At 39.5% G+C, this 18,394-nt stretch overlaps 2 protein-coding genes across 2 annotated transcripts; both read left to right on the top strand.

Annotated features, from left to right (window-relative positions):
• Positions 1 to 9,152: 9,152 nt before the first annotated feature.
• On the top strand, positions 9,153 to 10,775 carry LOC125858981 (uncharacterized). The gene has a single exon (XM_049538733.1). The coding sequence runs from the start codon at positions 9,153 to 9,155 to the stop codon at positions 10,773 to 10,775; it is 1,623 nt and encodes a 540-aa protein (XP_049394690.1).
• Positions 10,776 to 12,484: 1,709 nt separating this feature from the next.
• LOC125858980 (uncharacterized) lies at positions 12,485 to 15,699 on the top strand. The gene is made up of 3 exons (XM_049538732.1): positions 12,485 to 13,278; positions 13,354 to 15,404; positions 15,503 to 15,699. The coding sequence occupies exons 1-3, from the start codon at positions 12,485 to 12,487 to the stop codon at positions 15,697 to 15,699; spliced, it is 3,042 nt and encodes a 1,013-aa protein (XP_049394689.1).
• Positions 15,700 to 18,394: the final 2,695 nt, after the last annotated feature.

Below are 18,394 nucleotides of genomic sequence, written 5' to 3'. Positions count from 1 at the left end.
TCTAAAAACGCTGGAGAATTACAATCTATATATATATATATACACACACCTAATATACGTAGTATACTTATTTTTGGAAAAACAAGCTAATTATTTTCAACAATATTCTTTCTACTTATCCACCTACCAAGTCTCTAGGTTAAGAAACTATGTGCGGTACTGAGGAGGTGTCGAAGGATTCTAGTGACGAGGCTTCAGTCCACAAGTCGATGCAAATCAACACCCCCTCCCAAACTAAAATTTTCTTTGAGTGCAGGAACACAGGAATCAAGAAAATAACATCAAGTTTTGGGGCATGACCAGACACGCCATTCGACTTCTCACAATCATAAGCCAAATACTCTTTCCCTACTTTATTTTCCCGAAGTACTTCAACTTGCATCTTACGTCTACATATATTTTGTTTAAATCTTTGCAGGTACACTCAAGATCTAGATCAAATACTGAAGAAAAGAGGCCTCTCGTAGGAAATAGGATGGTTAATTTTCTATCAAAATAACTCCACCAATTGGAGCTTGTAGCAAATATCGTCAAACTCCGCCACCAGGAGGTTGTACATAGCAAACATCGTTAAACTCCGCCAATCGGAGGTTGTACATAGCAAACATCGTCAAAATCCGCCACCGGGAGGTTGTACATAGCAAACATCGTTAAACTCTGCTAATCGGAGGCTGTACAAAGCAAACATTGATCGAATTCCGCCAATCGGAGCCTGTATATAAGCAAAGAAGCAATACTCCGTCAATCGGGGACTAACATCGTAGCGACGTCACCGAGGCTCCACCGACCGGGGGCACGCAAACATAGCGACGCTGTCATACACTAACAATTAAATTTACATTACAAGCATTACATAGCCGGATACAGGCTTTTACATTACAACAGCCCCGCCAGCCGGAGGCTTTACATTACAAGCTTTACACAGCCGGATACAGGCTTTTACATTACATCAGCCCCGCCAGCCGGAGGCTTTACATTGCGAGCTTTACACAGCCGGATACAGGCTTTTACATTACAACAGCCCCGCGGATACAGGCTTTACATTACAACAGCCCCGCCAGCCGGAGGCCTTACATTACAAGTTTTACACGGCCGCATACAGGCTTTACATTACAACAGCCCCGCCAGTCGAGGGCCTCTACATTACAAGTTACTTTGCCTACATCACACTCACAATATAAAAAGAGGCGTCAACAGTCGTCTGAACATCTATACTCTACTCTTTACATTACTATTTCAATTTATAATTCTTGAACCGCAACAGGTACTTTTCACCCTTTTACATGTTTTGCAGGACAAAGCATTACAACGAGGAACTCCCTCTAAGCAGCAAACTAGGGCAAGTTAGTGCAATGTCAAGCATCACTAGCTACGTCAAGGATTCACTTTCAAAACTCAACTCAACTCGATTTTCAGAAGTTCAGGTTTAAATTTCCATTATAGCTCTTTCATGTCTCAGTTCATTGTAACTCGACACTGGGCGTTCTTTTTAAAATTCATCTACCATGAGTCTTTAGTAGAAATTGCTACAGAGCCTTTCTCATACAAGTTTCTTTAGAACCGTATCTCATCCCTCTATTCGTGCTAATCTCTTCATACCTCACCATCGAAAGATTTCAGTATTATCATAATTCAATACTGGGGCAAATTTTTAATAAAAACTTGTTGTGTTCTCGAACTACATGTGGCCGGATTTCTCATGAAACCTGAGATATGTAGGCAGCTCGGAAGCCAGAGTTCGGCCATAACTCCATAAACATTCTTGTCAAGTTATTGCTCAAAGTGTATTTTGTGGGTCGCCTAAAATTGGATTGTGTCAATATTTCTTTGCCCACGTCTTCTTTACTCTCTTCCATGGACAAAGAAAGGGGCAAGCTGTTGACACCCAATTTTGGCTCTCCACATTTAACTATAGTAATAATTATAATAATAATAATAAAATATATATGTTATCAAATTTTTATAGGAATACAAAAAAAAAATTTAATTATTTATTTGACTTGATAAATTTATTTTCTTAAATGTTATTTCTTATAAAAATTAAATATATTATATTACTACTTACTTTCTCATTTTTTTAAAATAAATGTTGTTCTTCTTAAGAATTGAATCTATTGTGGTTCAAATATAATTCCTTTTGTCGCAATAGATATTTTTCGTACATTTATTAAAATTAGAAAGCTTAGTTAATGGATGATTTACTAATTTATACTAATTTAATTTTAAGAGTGACTAATTTTATCAAATAAGCTAATCTTGCAAAATAATTATCACTTATGGCTATTTAATAAAGAAAGTAGTTATAATTTAAATGAATTTAATTTGAGCAATTTTTGACAATCCAAGTCCCCTTAAGCCGGCCAATCCGTGTGTGCCATGTAGGTGAGCACATGGATTGTGCTTCTTTAGCTTAAATTTTGACCTTACGATTAAATCTAACGGTCCTAGTTAATTAAGTTTTTTCCATTATATATATATATATATATATATATTCCTTTTAATCCTTGATTTATCTTAACCGTCCGATCAAACGATCGGACGGCCCAAATTAAGTAAGATCTTTTCATCTTTTCCCAAAAATCGTACAACCCCCCCATCGCCTCAAACTTCTTCTTTTCCCAGGAGATCACGTTTCTCCTTCCCCAACGTCTTCTTCTTTTTCCAGGAAAAAGGGGCACTGTTCCTTCCTCTTCCCCAGACGTCCTCACCTTCCCCATGCACCTTCGTCCTCTCTCGTCAATCGCCCATCGTTCGCTGCCAAAGAAACAGCCATGGACCGCCGGAAAACAATAATATCCGGCGGTCTCCAACGTCACCTCTTCCCCCCATCCGCCGTCCATCAATCACAGCCCCCTTCTCTATCAACTTTACATCTTTTCCGATTTTATTTTGACCCAAAGAAGGCTTAGAAGTCTTGATCATCATCATTGCTCCGCCTAAAAAGTGGGGGATGCGAAGAACCATCGGATTTTTGGTTCGTCTCACCCTTAATCTTATGAGTATGAGAGTGGAAGCCTCTCCAAAATTACCTATAAAAAGACCCCTTGGGTTCTCAAAGGAAAAAAAAGAGGGAACAGATCCAAAAAAAAAAAGAAAAAATCTCAAAAATCCAGAAAACGGGATTAGAACAGCATCAAAATATCAAAAAGAATGACCTAACGACATCTGGAAAAATTGGAAGATCTAAGATCGACAGAAAAAAGGGAAAAGCCATATTTCAAGCATTAAGTTTCAGAATTCTTCGATCTTCTTTCATCTCTCTGTTCTTTTTTTAAAATTTTGAATTCGAGTTTCGAGAGTAAGTTTGAAGTTGGAATCTCTTGACGTAAAAACTCTTGTTTGCTGCCAAACACAAGGTCAGTAATTCTTTTATTTTTTTTCCTTTCGATTCCAGTATATTGCTCATAGTTGGGATATTTTGTGTGAACTTTGCTTACTGGTAATTGCCAGTATTGTTTTGTTTCTAGATGTCATTTGCTTCTACAAATTCTATACTTTGTAATAAGGAGATCTTCTTTAGGCATAATTGAATATGGCGTCTTTTAGTTGTTGCAATCACTAGTATGTCTCATTTTTTTTATTTTTATTTTTATTTTTTTATATTGTATAGGATGCTAGTTTTTTTGGTTTATTCTTAGATGGGTTCTTGTCTTGTTTGACACAAACTATGGTCTGAAATCTCACTCGTGTTTGAGTTACGGGTTGCATTATGTCCAACGATTATGAGTTACTTTGAGGTTCAGTTTGTTGTAATTTAGATCGGTATTTTGTGAACTGCTGCAGGCTGTTTATTTTTTATTTTATTTTTATTCATTTTTTAGATCAATAAGAATTATGTCCTCATGCGTAAAAATGACATACACTTTATCCTCAAAATTGACCATTTTGATTTAGTAGCAGCAAATCTTGAAAGTTAAAAAAATTTATCTTCTTGCACTTTCTTTGTTACAATGAAATGTTGCAGCATAAGATTTGATCACAATTATTTATTTTACTCCTTATGTGACTTTGCTATTTATATTAGTTCATTCTTTGTTTTATTTACGGTATCTTTTGCATAATACTTTATCCACTCCTTAAGTTAGGTACATTCGGAATGCTATCATTATTTTATGATTTAAGTATACCATTTTGGTATTTTTCTTTTAGTATATACTTACATTACTTCACCAATTACTAATCTTTATTTCTTTCTTCTTCTTACATTTCATGTACAACTGGAGAGTTGGAGTTTCTACTTTGGAACTCGTTATTAGCCTAAGATGTTAGGCCAACAACAAATTAGGATCATCGCTATGCTTGGAGGAGTCTAATGTTCCTCAGCCTTCCTTTTGTTGCCCTTATGTTTTTTTATATGTTGACTAACTTTTACTCTTAATTTTCGTCGTCCTACTTATATTGTTTTTAATATGTTGGCTAACCTTCACTCATAAGTTTTGATATATTGCTTGTCTTTTTTATTCATGTGAGACAATGGTTGTTTGCTTGTGAATTTAGTTGAAACATTTTTGGAACAAATGACTCAAAAACTTTTTTTTTTAGAAATGGGTTATCATTTTTACCTATAATACTCTTTTTACATTTTTTTTTAGTTGAAAAGAAGGGGCTTATAGTTTAAGAATTTTCCAAACAAAGTTTCAAAGGTTAAAATAATGCTAGTGTCTCAAAATTGGGGAAAAGAAGTATATATCGACTTAGGCGCTTAAGGAATAAGAAAATTTATTGTCTAAAACTCTCTATTGAAATTTTAAAAAGGATGAAATAATTTTCATTTAGGTATCTAAGTAGAAAAAATAAATAAAATTCATGAATTGGGACTCCCAAATAAGTTTAGAGGTACATAAAAAGCTAAAACTAATTAACTTTAAAATAATTAACTTGTGGAATTATATTTTTTTTTTAAAAAGAAATAAATAGGGAAATAGGCTTATATATTTAACAAAACAAATGTAACTATAGAATAAGTTTCAATAATTAGGCCCTTTTTTTATACTCTTTACATCACCCCTTTATAAAATGTATCGACTATACTTACTTTTTTGAATCAAACATTGCTAATAACATTTTAATCTTTTTAACATGCTATTTCAAATTTTAGATATGCAAACAGGTTCAAATACAAGGTACACATATATATGTCGTACATATAAAGGTATATACTCTATATTTTTCTACATACCTTATTATTATCTACTATCTCTTTTGCTAATATTATTTATAATTTATAAATCTCTACACTTAAACATACATGTTATTTTACTAAATACAATTTATCGTCAACTTATCCCTACATGTAAAAAATAAAATAATAAACCTTCACATGTTTTAAACAAACTTACATGTATATACTATACTTTATAGTAAACATAATTTTAGATCACAAACTCTATCTAACATTTTAACATTTAGTATCATTGTTATTTATTTATTTTAGGAAACTCTATTTTTATCCAAATTACACATTACATATTACTACTCAACTACTATCTTATTTTTACGTCTTAATAAGACGTCAGGTTCTCGCAAAATTCAACATCTATATATTTTTAGGATAATTTTACAACTATATATATTTTTACATACAATTTATCATACATTTAAGTACATTTATTTATTTATTTATTTTACAATATGATAAAATGCTACTATTAAAGCTATTTTATAAGACTAATATATGTCGTACCTTGTAGTGTACTCTTTTCTTAAATATAATAAAATTTACTTATCATTGATTTTAAAACAAATAAATAAACACGTTTTCCTAATTATATTTTCCTAAATTAAGTTTAAGGACTATCTTCGGATAGGCTCTGAGGGGTGCTTAACACCTTCCCCTCGAGTAATCAAAACCCTTACCTAGAATCTCACTGGTTTCGCAAATCAAAATAGAGTTTACATTTACATATTTTAAGAAATGGTTTTCCTAATATTTTCCTTAAAATTTAGGTGGCGACTCTACAACAAAACAATATTTTCCAAAAACAGAGTGTCAGCCACATTATGTTGTGAACTGTTTCGGCCGGTTCGAAATAGGGTGCGACAGCGTGGCGACTCTGCTGGGGAAGTACTTAGGTTTTAACCTTAGAAAAACACAATTTAGGAGCAACATTTGTGATTACGTGTTTATTTTTTTTAGCTTGCTATTTATATATTGCTTTGATTGAAAGGTCGCAAGTGAAATCCAAGCTTGTGTTCCTTATTTGTTTTAAGACACTACTTGTTACTGCTTTCCCTACATTGTCAGTTGCACATTTCTATCGAGTCTTGGCCGTACACGCACACACTGTACACGCGAGGGGTGTTCCTGCACTCCTCCGAAACTCTCTTTGGATTCCTTAGTTTCAGAGTTGGTGCAGTTAAGATAGTGCACTTTCTCGCAATTATTCAGTCCCACTCTCAATCATCTAGGAACATAATCTTACTTTTAGAATAGGTCATGTTGCATAGCCTTAGGCAAGACAGTATACGGTATTGTCGTTGCATTTAGGAAGCCACCCAAATGTCAATGAGTTTCTTCTTTAAAACTCGAGACATAAACTTTGTTTGAAATTGATATAAATTATACAAACTTAAACACTTAACAGATTTGGAGCAAATAAACTCATTATACCCTTTACCCTTTCTTTCAGATGCAAATCAACCAAAACCTTCCTAATATCAGGATGATGACTGAGGTCCCTCGAACTTTGAAAGAGTGGTGGGGAAACATCCGAGTGGCCTACGGAAATGAGATTATGCTACACTTAGGGTCGTTAACTGATCTGCTGAATGTGGAGGCAAACAAGTCACTCATTATTCTAATGATTGAATTTTGGCAACCAACAACGGTGACCTTTCAGTTCACAGATTTTGAAATCACACCAACATTGGAAGAGATAAGTCAAATTGCTGACTTACCGTTGGCTGGCAGAGTACCTTTGGCCCCGCACACTACGTCAGGAATCAATTTTCTCCAGTCTTTGGGTTTGAGAGTAGGCCAATGTTTGCGAAGAGTTGATGAAGGATGGGTTAAATTGGATTATCTGTTTAAAAGGTTCGGTCGTCGAGATAGCTATGATAGGTTCCATCAAGAATTCTTCATCTCCAGGGTTGATTGGGAAAGACTCAGGGCTATTGTCTTCGTGACGGCCTTTTTGGGTATTATGATTTTCCCAAAGAAAAAGGGATGTGTCGACATCAACTTACTGCCTATGATTATCTTCATGTTTAGGGGACCTATTAGAGTGACCATCGTACCCATGATCTTGGCAGAAATATTTCGATCATTATCCCTCTGCTCTAGAGGATATGATCACTTTAAGGGAAGTAACTTGTTGCTGCAGATTTAGGTGTTGGAACACTTTTATCAAAGACATGCAGAAAATGGCGTTGAAGCAGACTTACGCAACAAAATCAGAAGCCATGCAACGAGATTGAGCATGTGGGATGCCCCAAATGATGAAGATGGTTGGCGCCTTTTCCTGACCCACGTCACAGGGAATCGCATTCAATGGCGACTACCGTGGGTCCATGGCCGAGCTTTATTGAGAACTAACCAAGACTATTTCATTGAGTTGATTGGGTTGGAGGGCTTCCAGCCCTACGCACCTTTAAGAGTCCTCCGACAGTTTGGGATTACCCAAGGCGTTCCTCTATGGTCAAATATGGCATTGATTGAGGTCAATTATGAAGGAAGAATTCCGATCGAAAGGATCGCTGCTTTGGTACAAGGATGGTGCAGTATTCTTGACTCAGACATGGGGGTTGAATCATGGTGCACGCCTGAATATTATACTTGGTTTATAATAGGAGGAATTCTCGCTAGGCCTAGCTATGAGGGAATATTAGGGTTCACAGACACTCAAAGGTCAAATCGAATTGGCGTGGAGCTATTAAACCTCATGCAGAGATCACAACGACCATGTATCAGCAGGTGACCCCACGGTCTATCGACCATCTCATACAGGCAGTTGATGATGAACTAAATGAAGAGATGGAGGAAGACCCAGAAGAGGATCCTAGAGAGCCGACTGAGGAGATAGAAGAGGATCCAGAAGAATACTTAGAGTATGACTCTAATTTGTATGACCCTAGAGATGGAGGAGTGATGCATATAAAGGATGAACATGTTCCAACAGTAGAAGACGCTCACTCAGAATATGGTTCCATAGGGTTTGATGAAAGGGAAGATTCAAACAACTGGGAATGGAAAATCGACCAACCTCCAGAGTATCACCCGGGTCCTTACTATGATGTGGACGATGATGATGATGATGCTCCAACCTGGCCATAAGTCATCTTTCTTCTTTGAACTCTCTCATAAGTTCCTCAAAAGCCCATATGACCTATCCCTCTTGTATGCCTTATGGCCACCCCTGTACTTTCAGTTTTTCGGTTTCTGACCGCCTACATCGTTGTAATAGCCAAACCGTAATCAATGAAGTTATGTTTGCTCCAAATCTAAAGTGTGTTTAATGGATCATTTATTATCAAACTAATTACAACGTAGGCCTACCTCAGGCAAAAAGAGTTTCTATGTTAGGACGCGCTTTGAATGTCGCCGAAGTATATATGTGTTAGTTACATCTACTTATTTGTTACAACTTTCAATATTTCCCAAACTAACATAGTTTTGTTTTTCTTTGTTTTCCTTTCTTTACTTATCCCCAAAAGTACGTTGATTTGTGTCGACTTGCAAACTGGCTGACTCACGATACAACCTTCGATCAAAGAGAAAGATGACTGATAAAGACGACTTTAACGCTGCTGCAAACATAATGATACCTATTGAGAACCCCGAAAGTTCTCGAAATATGATAGGCATCCAAACTGAAGAGAAAATGGCTCACATGGAGCAAGAACTCGAGATCTTGAGGGAAGAACTACGCCAAGTGCGAGACTTAGCCAAACTATCGGCTACCACGTTCCCTACTTTCAAGACGCCTATCTACTTCGCAAAAGCTGACTTGCCAAATCAACCAGAACAAACTCAACGCGCTCCTACTCACGGTCAAGTACCACCAGCTTCTCCAACCGCAGTCAGGACAGTTCCCGACCTTTCCAACCGCGACCCTACCATACCTACAATGCAGTAAATACTTGGGGCACATGTCGCCGCTCCATATGAGCCACATGTTCCACCCGTATATGCCGCTGGGGCTCCAACCTTCACTATGCTAGCTGTGGTTAATGTCCCATACGAGGTCGATCAATATGAAGAAATGGAGAAAGATGCTAGGTTGAAAGAAGATGCGTCGATAAATGCCCAGCTTCAGGGTCTGAGAAAAGCATTGAAAAGCTTACAAGTCACTAGAGGGACAGAGAGTCTGGATTATGATGACTTGTGCATTCATCCAGACATTGACATGCCGGTAGGGTACAAGCCACTAAAGTTTGACATGTTCGATGGAAAAGGTGACCCACACGCACATTTGAGGGCATACTGTGACAAGTTAGTCGGTGTAGGGAGAAATGAGAAGTTGAGGATGAAGTTGTTCATTCGGAGTCTGTCTGGAGAAGCATTGACCTGGTATACCCGCCAAGACCCTCGCAAATGGCGTGACTGGCAGGAAATGGCCGAGGACTTCATGACTCGTTTCAGATTCAATACTGAAATTACTGCTGACAGATTCTCATTGGCCAATATACAGAAGAAGCCATCTGAGAATTTCCAGGAATATGCACGACGTTGGAGAACTGAGGCCGCGAGGGTGCAACCACCACTAGATGAGAGTGAGCTCTCGAAGTACTTTATTCGAGCTCAAGAAGGTATTTACTTTGACAAGATGATGTCAATGATGGGTCAAAAGTTTGCAGAATTGGTCAAGATGGGAGACTTCATAGAGGAAGGTGTCAAATCTGGGAAGATTCAGTCTATGGTCGCATTGCAAGCTGCAAGTAGGGCTATACAATCGGGTTCCATTGGCGGCATCAAAAAGAAAAGGGAGGATGTTTCAGCTGTCACTTACCAACCAGGAGGACCATCTCACCGATACCCCAATAATCCCCAAATCGCTGCGCATACTTCATACGTCCCAGTGTATAATACCCAACCACACTATAACCCACCCCGAGCACCAGCATACCAAAACCCTCCAAGACCATATGTCCCTGTCCAAGCACCAATTCACCAAAATAGACCAGCATATGCACCAAGACCACGTCCAAATCCTGAAGCTAGAAATGCTCGCGCTTACACACCGATTGCTGAGCCCTATGCTCAATTGTTTGAGAGGTTGAGGACAGCGGGAGTGCTGCAACCAGTTGAAGGAAAACTTCCTGATCCAATCCCTCGTAATTTTGATGGGAACAAGAGATGCGCTTACCACTCGGGAGTCCAGGGACACGACACAAAAGATTGTTATGGTTTGAAGAACCAGATCGAGTCTTTGATCAGGAGAGGAGTAATCAAATGCACTCCAGCACCTCTTAATGTGAACAACAATCCCTTGCCAAACCATGAGAATCGAGAAGTCAACATGGTTACTCTGGATGACGAATATGGGACCCCCGATTATCCAAACATAGATGAAACGGATGCCATGACGTCTTCGGCGCAACCTATTATCACTGTTCAACTAAGAGAACCTCTGACTGTCCAAACATATCTCCCAAGAGTTGTAGTGACCACTCTAATTGCTAAGAAGCTTGAATATGACACCAAAGCAGTCCCTTGGGACTATCGAGCAAGTGCCAAGGGCAAGATGATCGACACTGCCGTGGCACAAGGGATGACTAGGTCAGGGAGGTGCTATGCCCCAGAGGACCTAAATCAAAGAGTTCTCGGAAAAGAATAGAATCCAAAAAAGAATATTACCGATGCTGAAGCCGCAGAGTTTTGGAAGAAGATGCAGTCTAAAGACTATTCAGTTGAAGAACAGTTGAAGAAGACGCCAGCCCACATATCCATTTGGTCTTTGCTTATGAGTTCTGAAGCTCATAGGAATGCTTTGATGGAGGTGTTAAGCGGAGTGATAATTCCAAAAGAGACCACAAGTGAGACCTTAGCTGCAACGATTGGAAGAATAGTGGAAGCTAACAAGATTTCTTTCCATGATGATGAGTTGCCCGCAGAAGGGGCTGGGCACAACAAAGCGTTTCACATCGTAGTCAAATGTTGTGATAAGATTGTGACTCGAGTTTTAATTGATGGTGGCTCTGGATGCAACATCTGTCCTTTCACCACTCTGAGAAATTTAGGTGTTAATATGGGAGAGATAAAGGAAAGTCGTGTGAAAGTTAGAGCCTTTGATGGAGCGCAAAGAAGTGTCATCGGAGAGATACATCTCATATTGCAGGTGGGGCCGGCTGAATTCCCCATTCTATTTCAAGTGATGGATGTATCATCTAACTACAACCTATTGTTGGGAAGACCATGGGTTCACATGGCAAGGGCGGTTCCTTCCACTCTTCATCAATGTGTAAAGTTTGAGTGGGGTCACACAGAAGTTACCATCCACAGAGAACTCAATCACCCCATTCATTCTGTTAATTCCATCCCAGTCACCGACGAGTTAGATGGAGCCACTTTTCACACTTTGGAAATCATGCAAGCTATAAGGGTTAATGAGGGAGCAGAGCCCGAAGATACCAAGTTGTCAAGTGCAGCGAAAATGGTTGCGTCAGAAATGTTGAAGTATGGGTATCACCCTAAGATTGGACTTGGACCCAAGTCCAATGGCATAGTTGAGCCGATCCAGCTGAAGCATCAGAGAGGCACCAACGGACTAGGATATGAGCCTGTCTCGGGAAGAGACTGTCACGGGTCAAGCGATACAATCTTTGTACCAGAANCACCGACGAGTTAGATGGAGCCACTTTTCACACTTTGGAAATCATGCAAGCTATAAGGGTTAATGAGGGAGCAGAGCCCGAAGATACCAAGTTGTCAAGTGCAGCGAAAATGGTTGCGTCAGAAATGTTGAAGTATGGGTATCACCCTAAGATTGGACTTGGACCCAAGTCCAATGGCATAGTTGAGCCGATCCAGCTGAAGCATCAGAGAGGCACCAACGGACTAGGATATGAGCCTGTCTCGGGAAGAGACTGTCACGGGTCAAGCGATACAATCTTTGTACCAGAACAAGCTTCGATTCCAGACCAAGCTGGCGTTGATGACATCGTGGAAGGATTAGGCAATTTGTTCGTGGCCATGGCTGGAGAAGAGGAAGGGATAAATCTCAACAAGTTGACCATCCGTGATGCCGAACCTGGAGAAATCTTACAGAATTGGACCACCTGCCCGTCCCTGTTTCAACCATAGTCCTGGTAGTGTGGAAAAGTAGTCTTAATTTTAAAAAAATTCGCATGGTCAAATTGAGGCTTGAATCATGCCCAATCTTTTGTTGTTTGCCTCTTCTAAAAGCTAGAATGCTTTGAAATAAAAGTCTTTATTTTCTTTTTTTTAAAACAAAAAAAAAATCTCGTTATTCTAAATATCTATTTATTTTTACTTACCTTTGCACTTTTCAGCACTCATATTAATAAAAATCCTCGTTCAACGGTTATGACATGTAATGAATCCACCGAGCAAGATGGAAATGATGAACAAGATCATGAAGAGTATGATGAAAGCATGATGCCTGAAAATCTGCCACACGAGATTGAGCAGGTTGAAAGTCAGAAGAAACCCAATATGGATGAAACAGAGGTTGTCAACTTAGGAGATGAGGAAATCGTGAAGGAGACACGAGTCAGCATACATTTGGAGGCTAAAAGAAAGCAAGAGTTAATAGAATTGCTTAAGCAATATGTTGACGTATTTGCTTGGTCTTATGATGACATGCCAGGATTAAGCACCGATATTGTCTCACACAAACTACCGACTGATCCAACTTGTCTACCTGTTAAGCAAAAGACAAGAAAATTCAAGCCAGATTTGAGCTTAAGGATCAAGGAGGAGGTAACTAAGCAAATTGAGGCGAGCATTGTAAGGGTCACAAATTACCCCACATGGTTAGCCAATATTGTGCCTGTGCCAAAAAAGGATGGAAAGATCAAAATATGTGTAGACTATCGAGATCTCAGCAGGGCCAGTCCTAAGGATGATTTCCCTCTTCCAAACATTCATATACTCATCGATAATTGTGCAAAACATGAGTTGCAATCATTTGTCGATTGCTTTGCGGAGTATCACCAAATCCTGATGGATGAAGATGATGCAGAGAAAACAACGTTTATCACTCCATGGGGAGTGTATTGCTACAGAGTAATGTCGTTTGGTCTCAAAAATGCTGGTGCAACCTACATGAGGGCCATGACTACCCTTTTTCACGATATGATCCACAAGGAAATTGAAGTGTACGTGGATGATGTCGTTATCAAATCCAAAAGAAGTTCAGACCACCTGGATGACTTATGAAAGTTTTTCGAGAGGTTGCGTAAGTATAATCTGAAGTTGAATCCAGCAAAGTGTGCATTTGGAGTACCCGCGGGAAAACTATTGGGATTCATCGTTAGCAGGAAAGGCATAGAGTTGGATCCGTCAAAGATAAAGGCAATCCAAGAGCTACCTCCACCCAAGACCAGGAAAGACGTGATGAGTTTCTTGGGAAGACTGAATTACATCAGTCGGTTCATAGCTCAATCTACAGTGATCTGCGAACCCATATTCAAGTTACTGAAGAAGGACGCTGCCACAAAATGGACAGAGGAATGCCAAAGGGCTTTCGATAGAATCAAAGAATACTTGTCCAACCCACCAGTATCGGTCCCACCAGAGCCTGGAAAGCCTTTGTTATTGTATCTATCTGTCATGGATAATGCATTTGGATGTGTATTGGGGCAGCATGATGAGACAGGTAGAAGAGAGCAAGCTATTTACTATTTGAGCAAGAAGTTCACACCATACGAGGCAAGATACACGTTATTGGAACGAACATGTTGCGCTTTGACTTGGATTGCGCAAAAATTTAGGCATTACCTGTCTGCATACACCACGTACTTGATCTCAAGAATGGATCCACTAATGTACATCTTTCAGAAGCCCATGCCTACGGGTAAACTGGCGAAATGGCAAATTTTGTTGAGTGAGTTTGATATTGTGTATGTGACACAGAAGGCTATCAAAGGACAAGCCCTGGCTGATCACCTCGCAGAAAACCCGGTGGACCAGGATTACAAGCCACTCACGACCTACTTCCCTGATGAAGAGGTTTTGTTTGTAGGAGAAGACATATCAGAGTCATATGATGGATGGAGAATGTTCTTTGATGGAGCATCAAACTCTATTGGAGTTGGAATAGGAGCAGTCCTAATTTCGGAAACAGGTCAATATTACCCGATCTCAGCCAAGATCAGGTTCTATTGTACCAACAACATGGCGGAATATGAAGTGTGTATTCTTGGACTCAGGATGGCCATCGACATGAACATCAAAGAACTCTTGGTGATAGGAGATTCCGACTTATTGGTTCACCAGGTGCAAGGAGAGTGGACCACTAAGAATGTCAAGATCCTGCCTTATCTGCATTACATTAAAGAGTTAAGTAGGAGATTCACAAGGATTGAGTTCAAGCATGTCCCTCGAGCTCAAAATGAGTTTGCCGATGCTTTGGCAACATTGTCCTCGATGATTCAACACCCAGACAAGAATTATATCGACTCTATCGATATACAGATACATGATCAACATGCATACTGTTTTCATGTAGATGAGGAATTGGATGGAAAACCCTGGTACTATGACATCAGAAGATTGATAGAAGCACAAGAATATCCTGAAAATTCCACAAGCAACCAAAAGCGGACTTTGAGAAGGATGGCCAATCATTTCTTCCTTAACGGAGAAATCTTGTATAGGAGAGCTTCAGATTTAGGATTGCTGAGATGCGTCGACGCCGCAGAAGCGACAAGGCTTTTGGAAGAAATACATGCAGGAACATGTGGACCTCACATGAATGGGTTCACTTTGGCAAAAAATATTTTAAGAGTTGGATATTTTTGGATGACCATGGAGAGAGATAGCATCTGGTATGTGCAAAAGTGTCATCAGTGTCAAGTGCATGGAGATTTTATACGGGTTCCACCGAATGAGCTCAATGTGATGGGTTCCCCTTGGCCATTTGCCGCTTGGGGCATGGATGTCATTGGACCCATAGAGCCTCCCGCGTCAAATGGACATCGTTTCATCCTAGTGGCTATCAATTATTTCACGAAATGGGTCGAAGCTTCGACATACAAGGCAGTGACTAAGAAGGTAGTGGCAGACTTTGTTAGCAATAACATAGTTTGTCGGTTTGGAATTCCGGAATCAATCATAACAGACAATGCAGCCAACCTCAACAGCGATCTTATGAAGAAATCTTGTGAAAGGTTCAAGATTGCTCATCGAAATTCCACAGTTTATCGGCCACAGATGAATGGAGCAGTTGAAGCTGCAAATAAGAATATCAAGAATATTTTAAGGAAGATAGTAGAAGTCATAGGCAATGGCATGAGAAGCTACCATATGCTTTGCTCGGTTATCGCACCACAATCAGAACATCAACTGGGGCAACTCCTTATATGTTGGTTTATGGTTCAGAAGCAGTAATACCTGCTGAGGTGGAAATACCATCTTTAAGGATTATCCAAGAGGTTGGTCTCGACGATGCAGAATGGATACGTAGCAGGCATGAGCAGTTGATGCTCATCGATGAAAAGAGGATGGACGCGGTTTGTCATGGCCAACTCTATCAGAATAGAATGACCAAAGCCTTCAACAAGAAAGTCAGACCTTGACAGTTCACACCGGGGCAGTTAGTATTGAAGAAGATCTTTCCTCACCAAGGACAAGCCAAAGGGAAATTTGCACCAAATTGGCAAGGACCCTACATGGTTCATAGAGTACTCTCTGGAGGGGCGGTAATCTTAGCAGAAATGGACGGCAGAGTGAGTACAAAGCCAATCAATTCAGACGCCATCAAGAAATACTACATCTGAATACCTCAAGATTAGCACTTATTTGGTGTACTTTTGCATTTCTCAAAGTAACAGAACTACGTCTAGACCTGACTTCCCACGGCGGGGTACGTAGGCAACCCACATCGGATCCGGTCTCCCTTAGAAAACCCAAAATCATCATTTTCGTGTATTAGAACTACGCTCGACCTAAATTCCCTCGGTGGGATACGTAGGCAATCCTTGTCGGACTCGGTCCCTTTCATATTTTTCACTTTCCTATTGTATTTGAACTACGTTACGACCTGATTCCACTTGGATACGTAGGCAGCTTGAGTCAAGCTCGGTCATTGAATTACATACTTCTATTTCTCCCACTTGTATTCGAACTACGTTATGATCTGATTCCTATTTTTGGGGATACGTAGGCAGCCTGAGTCAGGCTCGATCAATTCTCTGCATACCCTTAGGATACATTCCTCATAGTTAGTGTAACCTCAGAATATTGAAGAATATTGATCGTCGCAGTGTCTGCAAAAGAGCTAGGAAATCTTCATCAGAAGGGTAAAAGCTACAGGAGGACTATGTTGGATATAGTCAACAAAATGGAAAGCTCAATGAACTTCGGAACATGTCATAATCTAAAAACGCTGGAGAATTACAATATATACACACACCTAATATATGTAGTATACTTATTTTTGGAAAAACAAGTTAATTATTTTCAACAATATTTTTCTACTCATCCACCTACCAAGTCTCTAGGTTAAGAAATTATGTGCGGTACTGAGGAGGTGTCGAAGGATTCTAGTGACGAGGCTTCAGTCCACAAGTCGATTCAAATCAACACCCCCTCCCAAACTAAAATTTTCTTTGAGTGCAGGAACACAGGAATCAAGAAAATAACATCAAGTTTTGGGGCATGACCAGACACGCCATTCAACTTCTCACAATCATAAGCCAAAATACTCTTTCCCTACTTTATTTCCCCGAAGTACTTCAACTTGCATCTTACGTCTAAATATATTTTGTTTAAATCTTTGCAGGTACACTCAAGATCTAGATAAAATACTGAAGAAAAGAGGGCCCTCGTAGGAAATAGGATGGTTAATTTTCTATCAAAATAACTCCACCAATTGGAGCTTGTAACAAATATCGTCAAACTCCGCCAACCGGAGGTTGTACATAGCAAACATCGTCAAACTCCACCACCAGGAGGTTGTACATAGAAAACATCATCAAACTCCGCCACCAGGAGGTTGTACATAGCAAACATCGTTAAACTCCGCCAATCGGAGGCTGTACAAAGCAAACATCGATCGAATTCCGCCAATCGGAGCCTGTATATAAGCAAAGAAGCAATACTCCATCAATCGGAGACTAACATCGTAGCGACGTCACCAATGCTCCACCGATCGGGGGCACGCAAGCATAGCGACGCTGTCATACACTAACAATTAAATTTACATTACAAGTTTTACACAGCCGGATACAGGCTTTTACATTACAACAGCCCCGCCAGTCGAGGGCTTTTACATTACAAGTTTTACACAGCCGGATACAGGCTTTTACATTACAACAGCTCCGCCAGTCGAGGGCTGTTACATTACAAGCTTTACACAGCCGGATACAGGCTTTTACATTACAACGGCCCCGCCAGCCGGAGGCATTACATTACAATCTTTACACAGCCAGATGCAGGCTTTTACATTACAATAGCCCCGCCAATCGAGGGCCTCTACATTATAAGTTACTTTGCCTACATCACACTCACAACACAAAAAGAGGCGTCAACAGTCGTCTGAACATCTACACTCTACTCTTTACATTATTATTTCAATTTATAATTATTGAACCGCAACAGGTACTTTTCACCCTTTTACATGTTTTGCAGGACAAAACATTACAACGAGGAACTCCCTCTAAGCAGCAAACTAGGGCAAGTTAGTGCAATGTCAAGCATCACTAGCTACGTCAAGGATTCACTTTCAAAACTCAACTCAACTCGATTTTCAGAAGTTCATGTTTAAATTTCCCTTATAGCTCTTTCATGTCTCAGTTCATTGTAACTCGACACCGGACATTCTTTTTAAAATTCATCTATCATGAGTCTTTAGTAGAGCTTGCTACAGAGCATCTCTCATACAAGTTTCTTTAGAACTGTATCTCATCCCTCTATTCGTGCTAATCTTTTCATACCACACCACCAAAAAATTTCAGTATTATCATAATTCAATACTGGGGCAAATTTTTAATAAAAAATTTGCTATGTTCTCGAACTACATGTGGCCTGATTTCTCATGAAACCTGAGATATGTAGGCAGCTCGGAAGCCAGAGTTCGGCCATAACTCCATAAACATTCTTGTCAAGTAATTGCTCAAAGTGTATTTTGATGGATCGCCTGAAATTAGATTGTGTCAATATTTCTTTGTCCATGTCTTCTTTACTCTCTTCCATGGACAAAGAAAGGGGCAAGCTGTTGACACCCAATTTTGGCTCTTCACATATAATAATAATAATAATAATAATAATAAA

The sequence above is a fragment of the Solanum stenotomum genome, chromosome 3, assembly GCF_019186545.1.
Source record: "Solanum stenotomum isolate F172 chromosome 3, ASM1918654v1, whole genome shotgun sequence".
NCBI classification, from domain to species: Eukaryota; Viridiplantae; Streptophyta; class Magnoliopsida; order Solanales; family Solanaceae; genus Solanum; species Solanum stenotomum.
Note: the sequence above shows the minus strand (reverse complement) of the source record. Positions and strands in the feature narration are given on the sequence as shown.

What these genes read in the sequence shown, in the direction of transcription:
- LOC125858980 (XM_049538732.1), top strand. Translation starts at nt 12,485, where the DNA reads ATGACATGTAATGAATCCACCGAGCAAGATGGAAATGATGAACAAGAT. An exon ending in ATCCACAAGGAAATTGAAGT is followed by an intron (nt 13,279 to 13,353) that starts GTACGTGGATGA and finishes GTTTTTCGAGAG; the next exon opens with GTTGCGTAAGTATAATCTGA. An exon ending in GAAGATAGTAGAAGTCATAG is followed by an intron (nt 15,405 to 15,502) that starts GCAATGGCATGA and finishes TTTATGGTTCAG; the next exon opens with AAGCAGTAATACCTGCTGAG.
- LOC125858981 (XM_049538733.1), top strand. Translation starts at nt 9,153, where the DNA reads ATGCTAGCTGTGGTTAATGTCCCATACGAGGTCGATCAATATGAAGAA.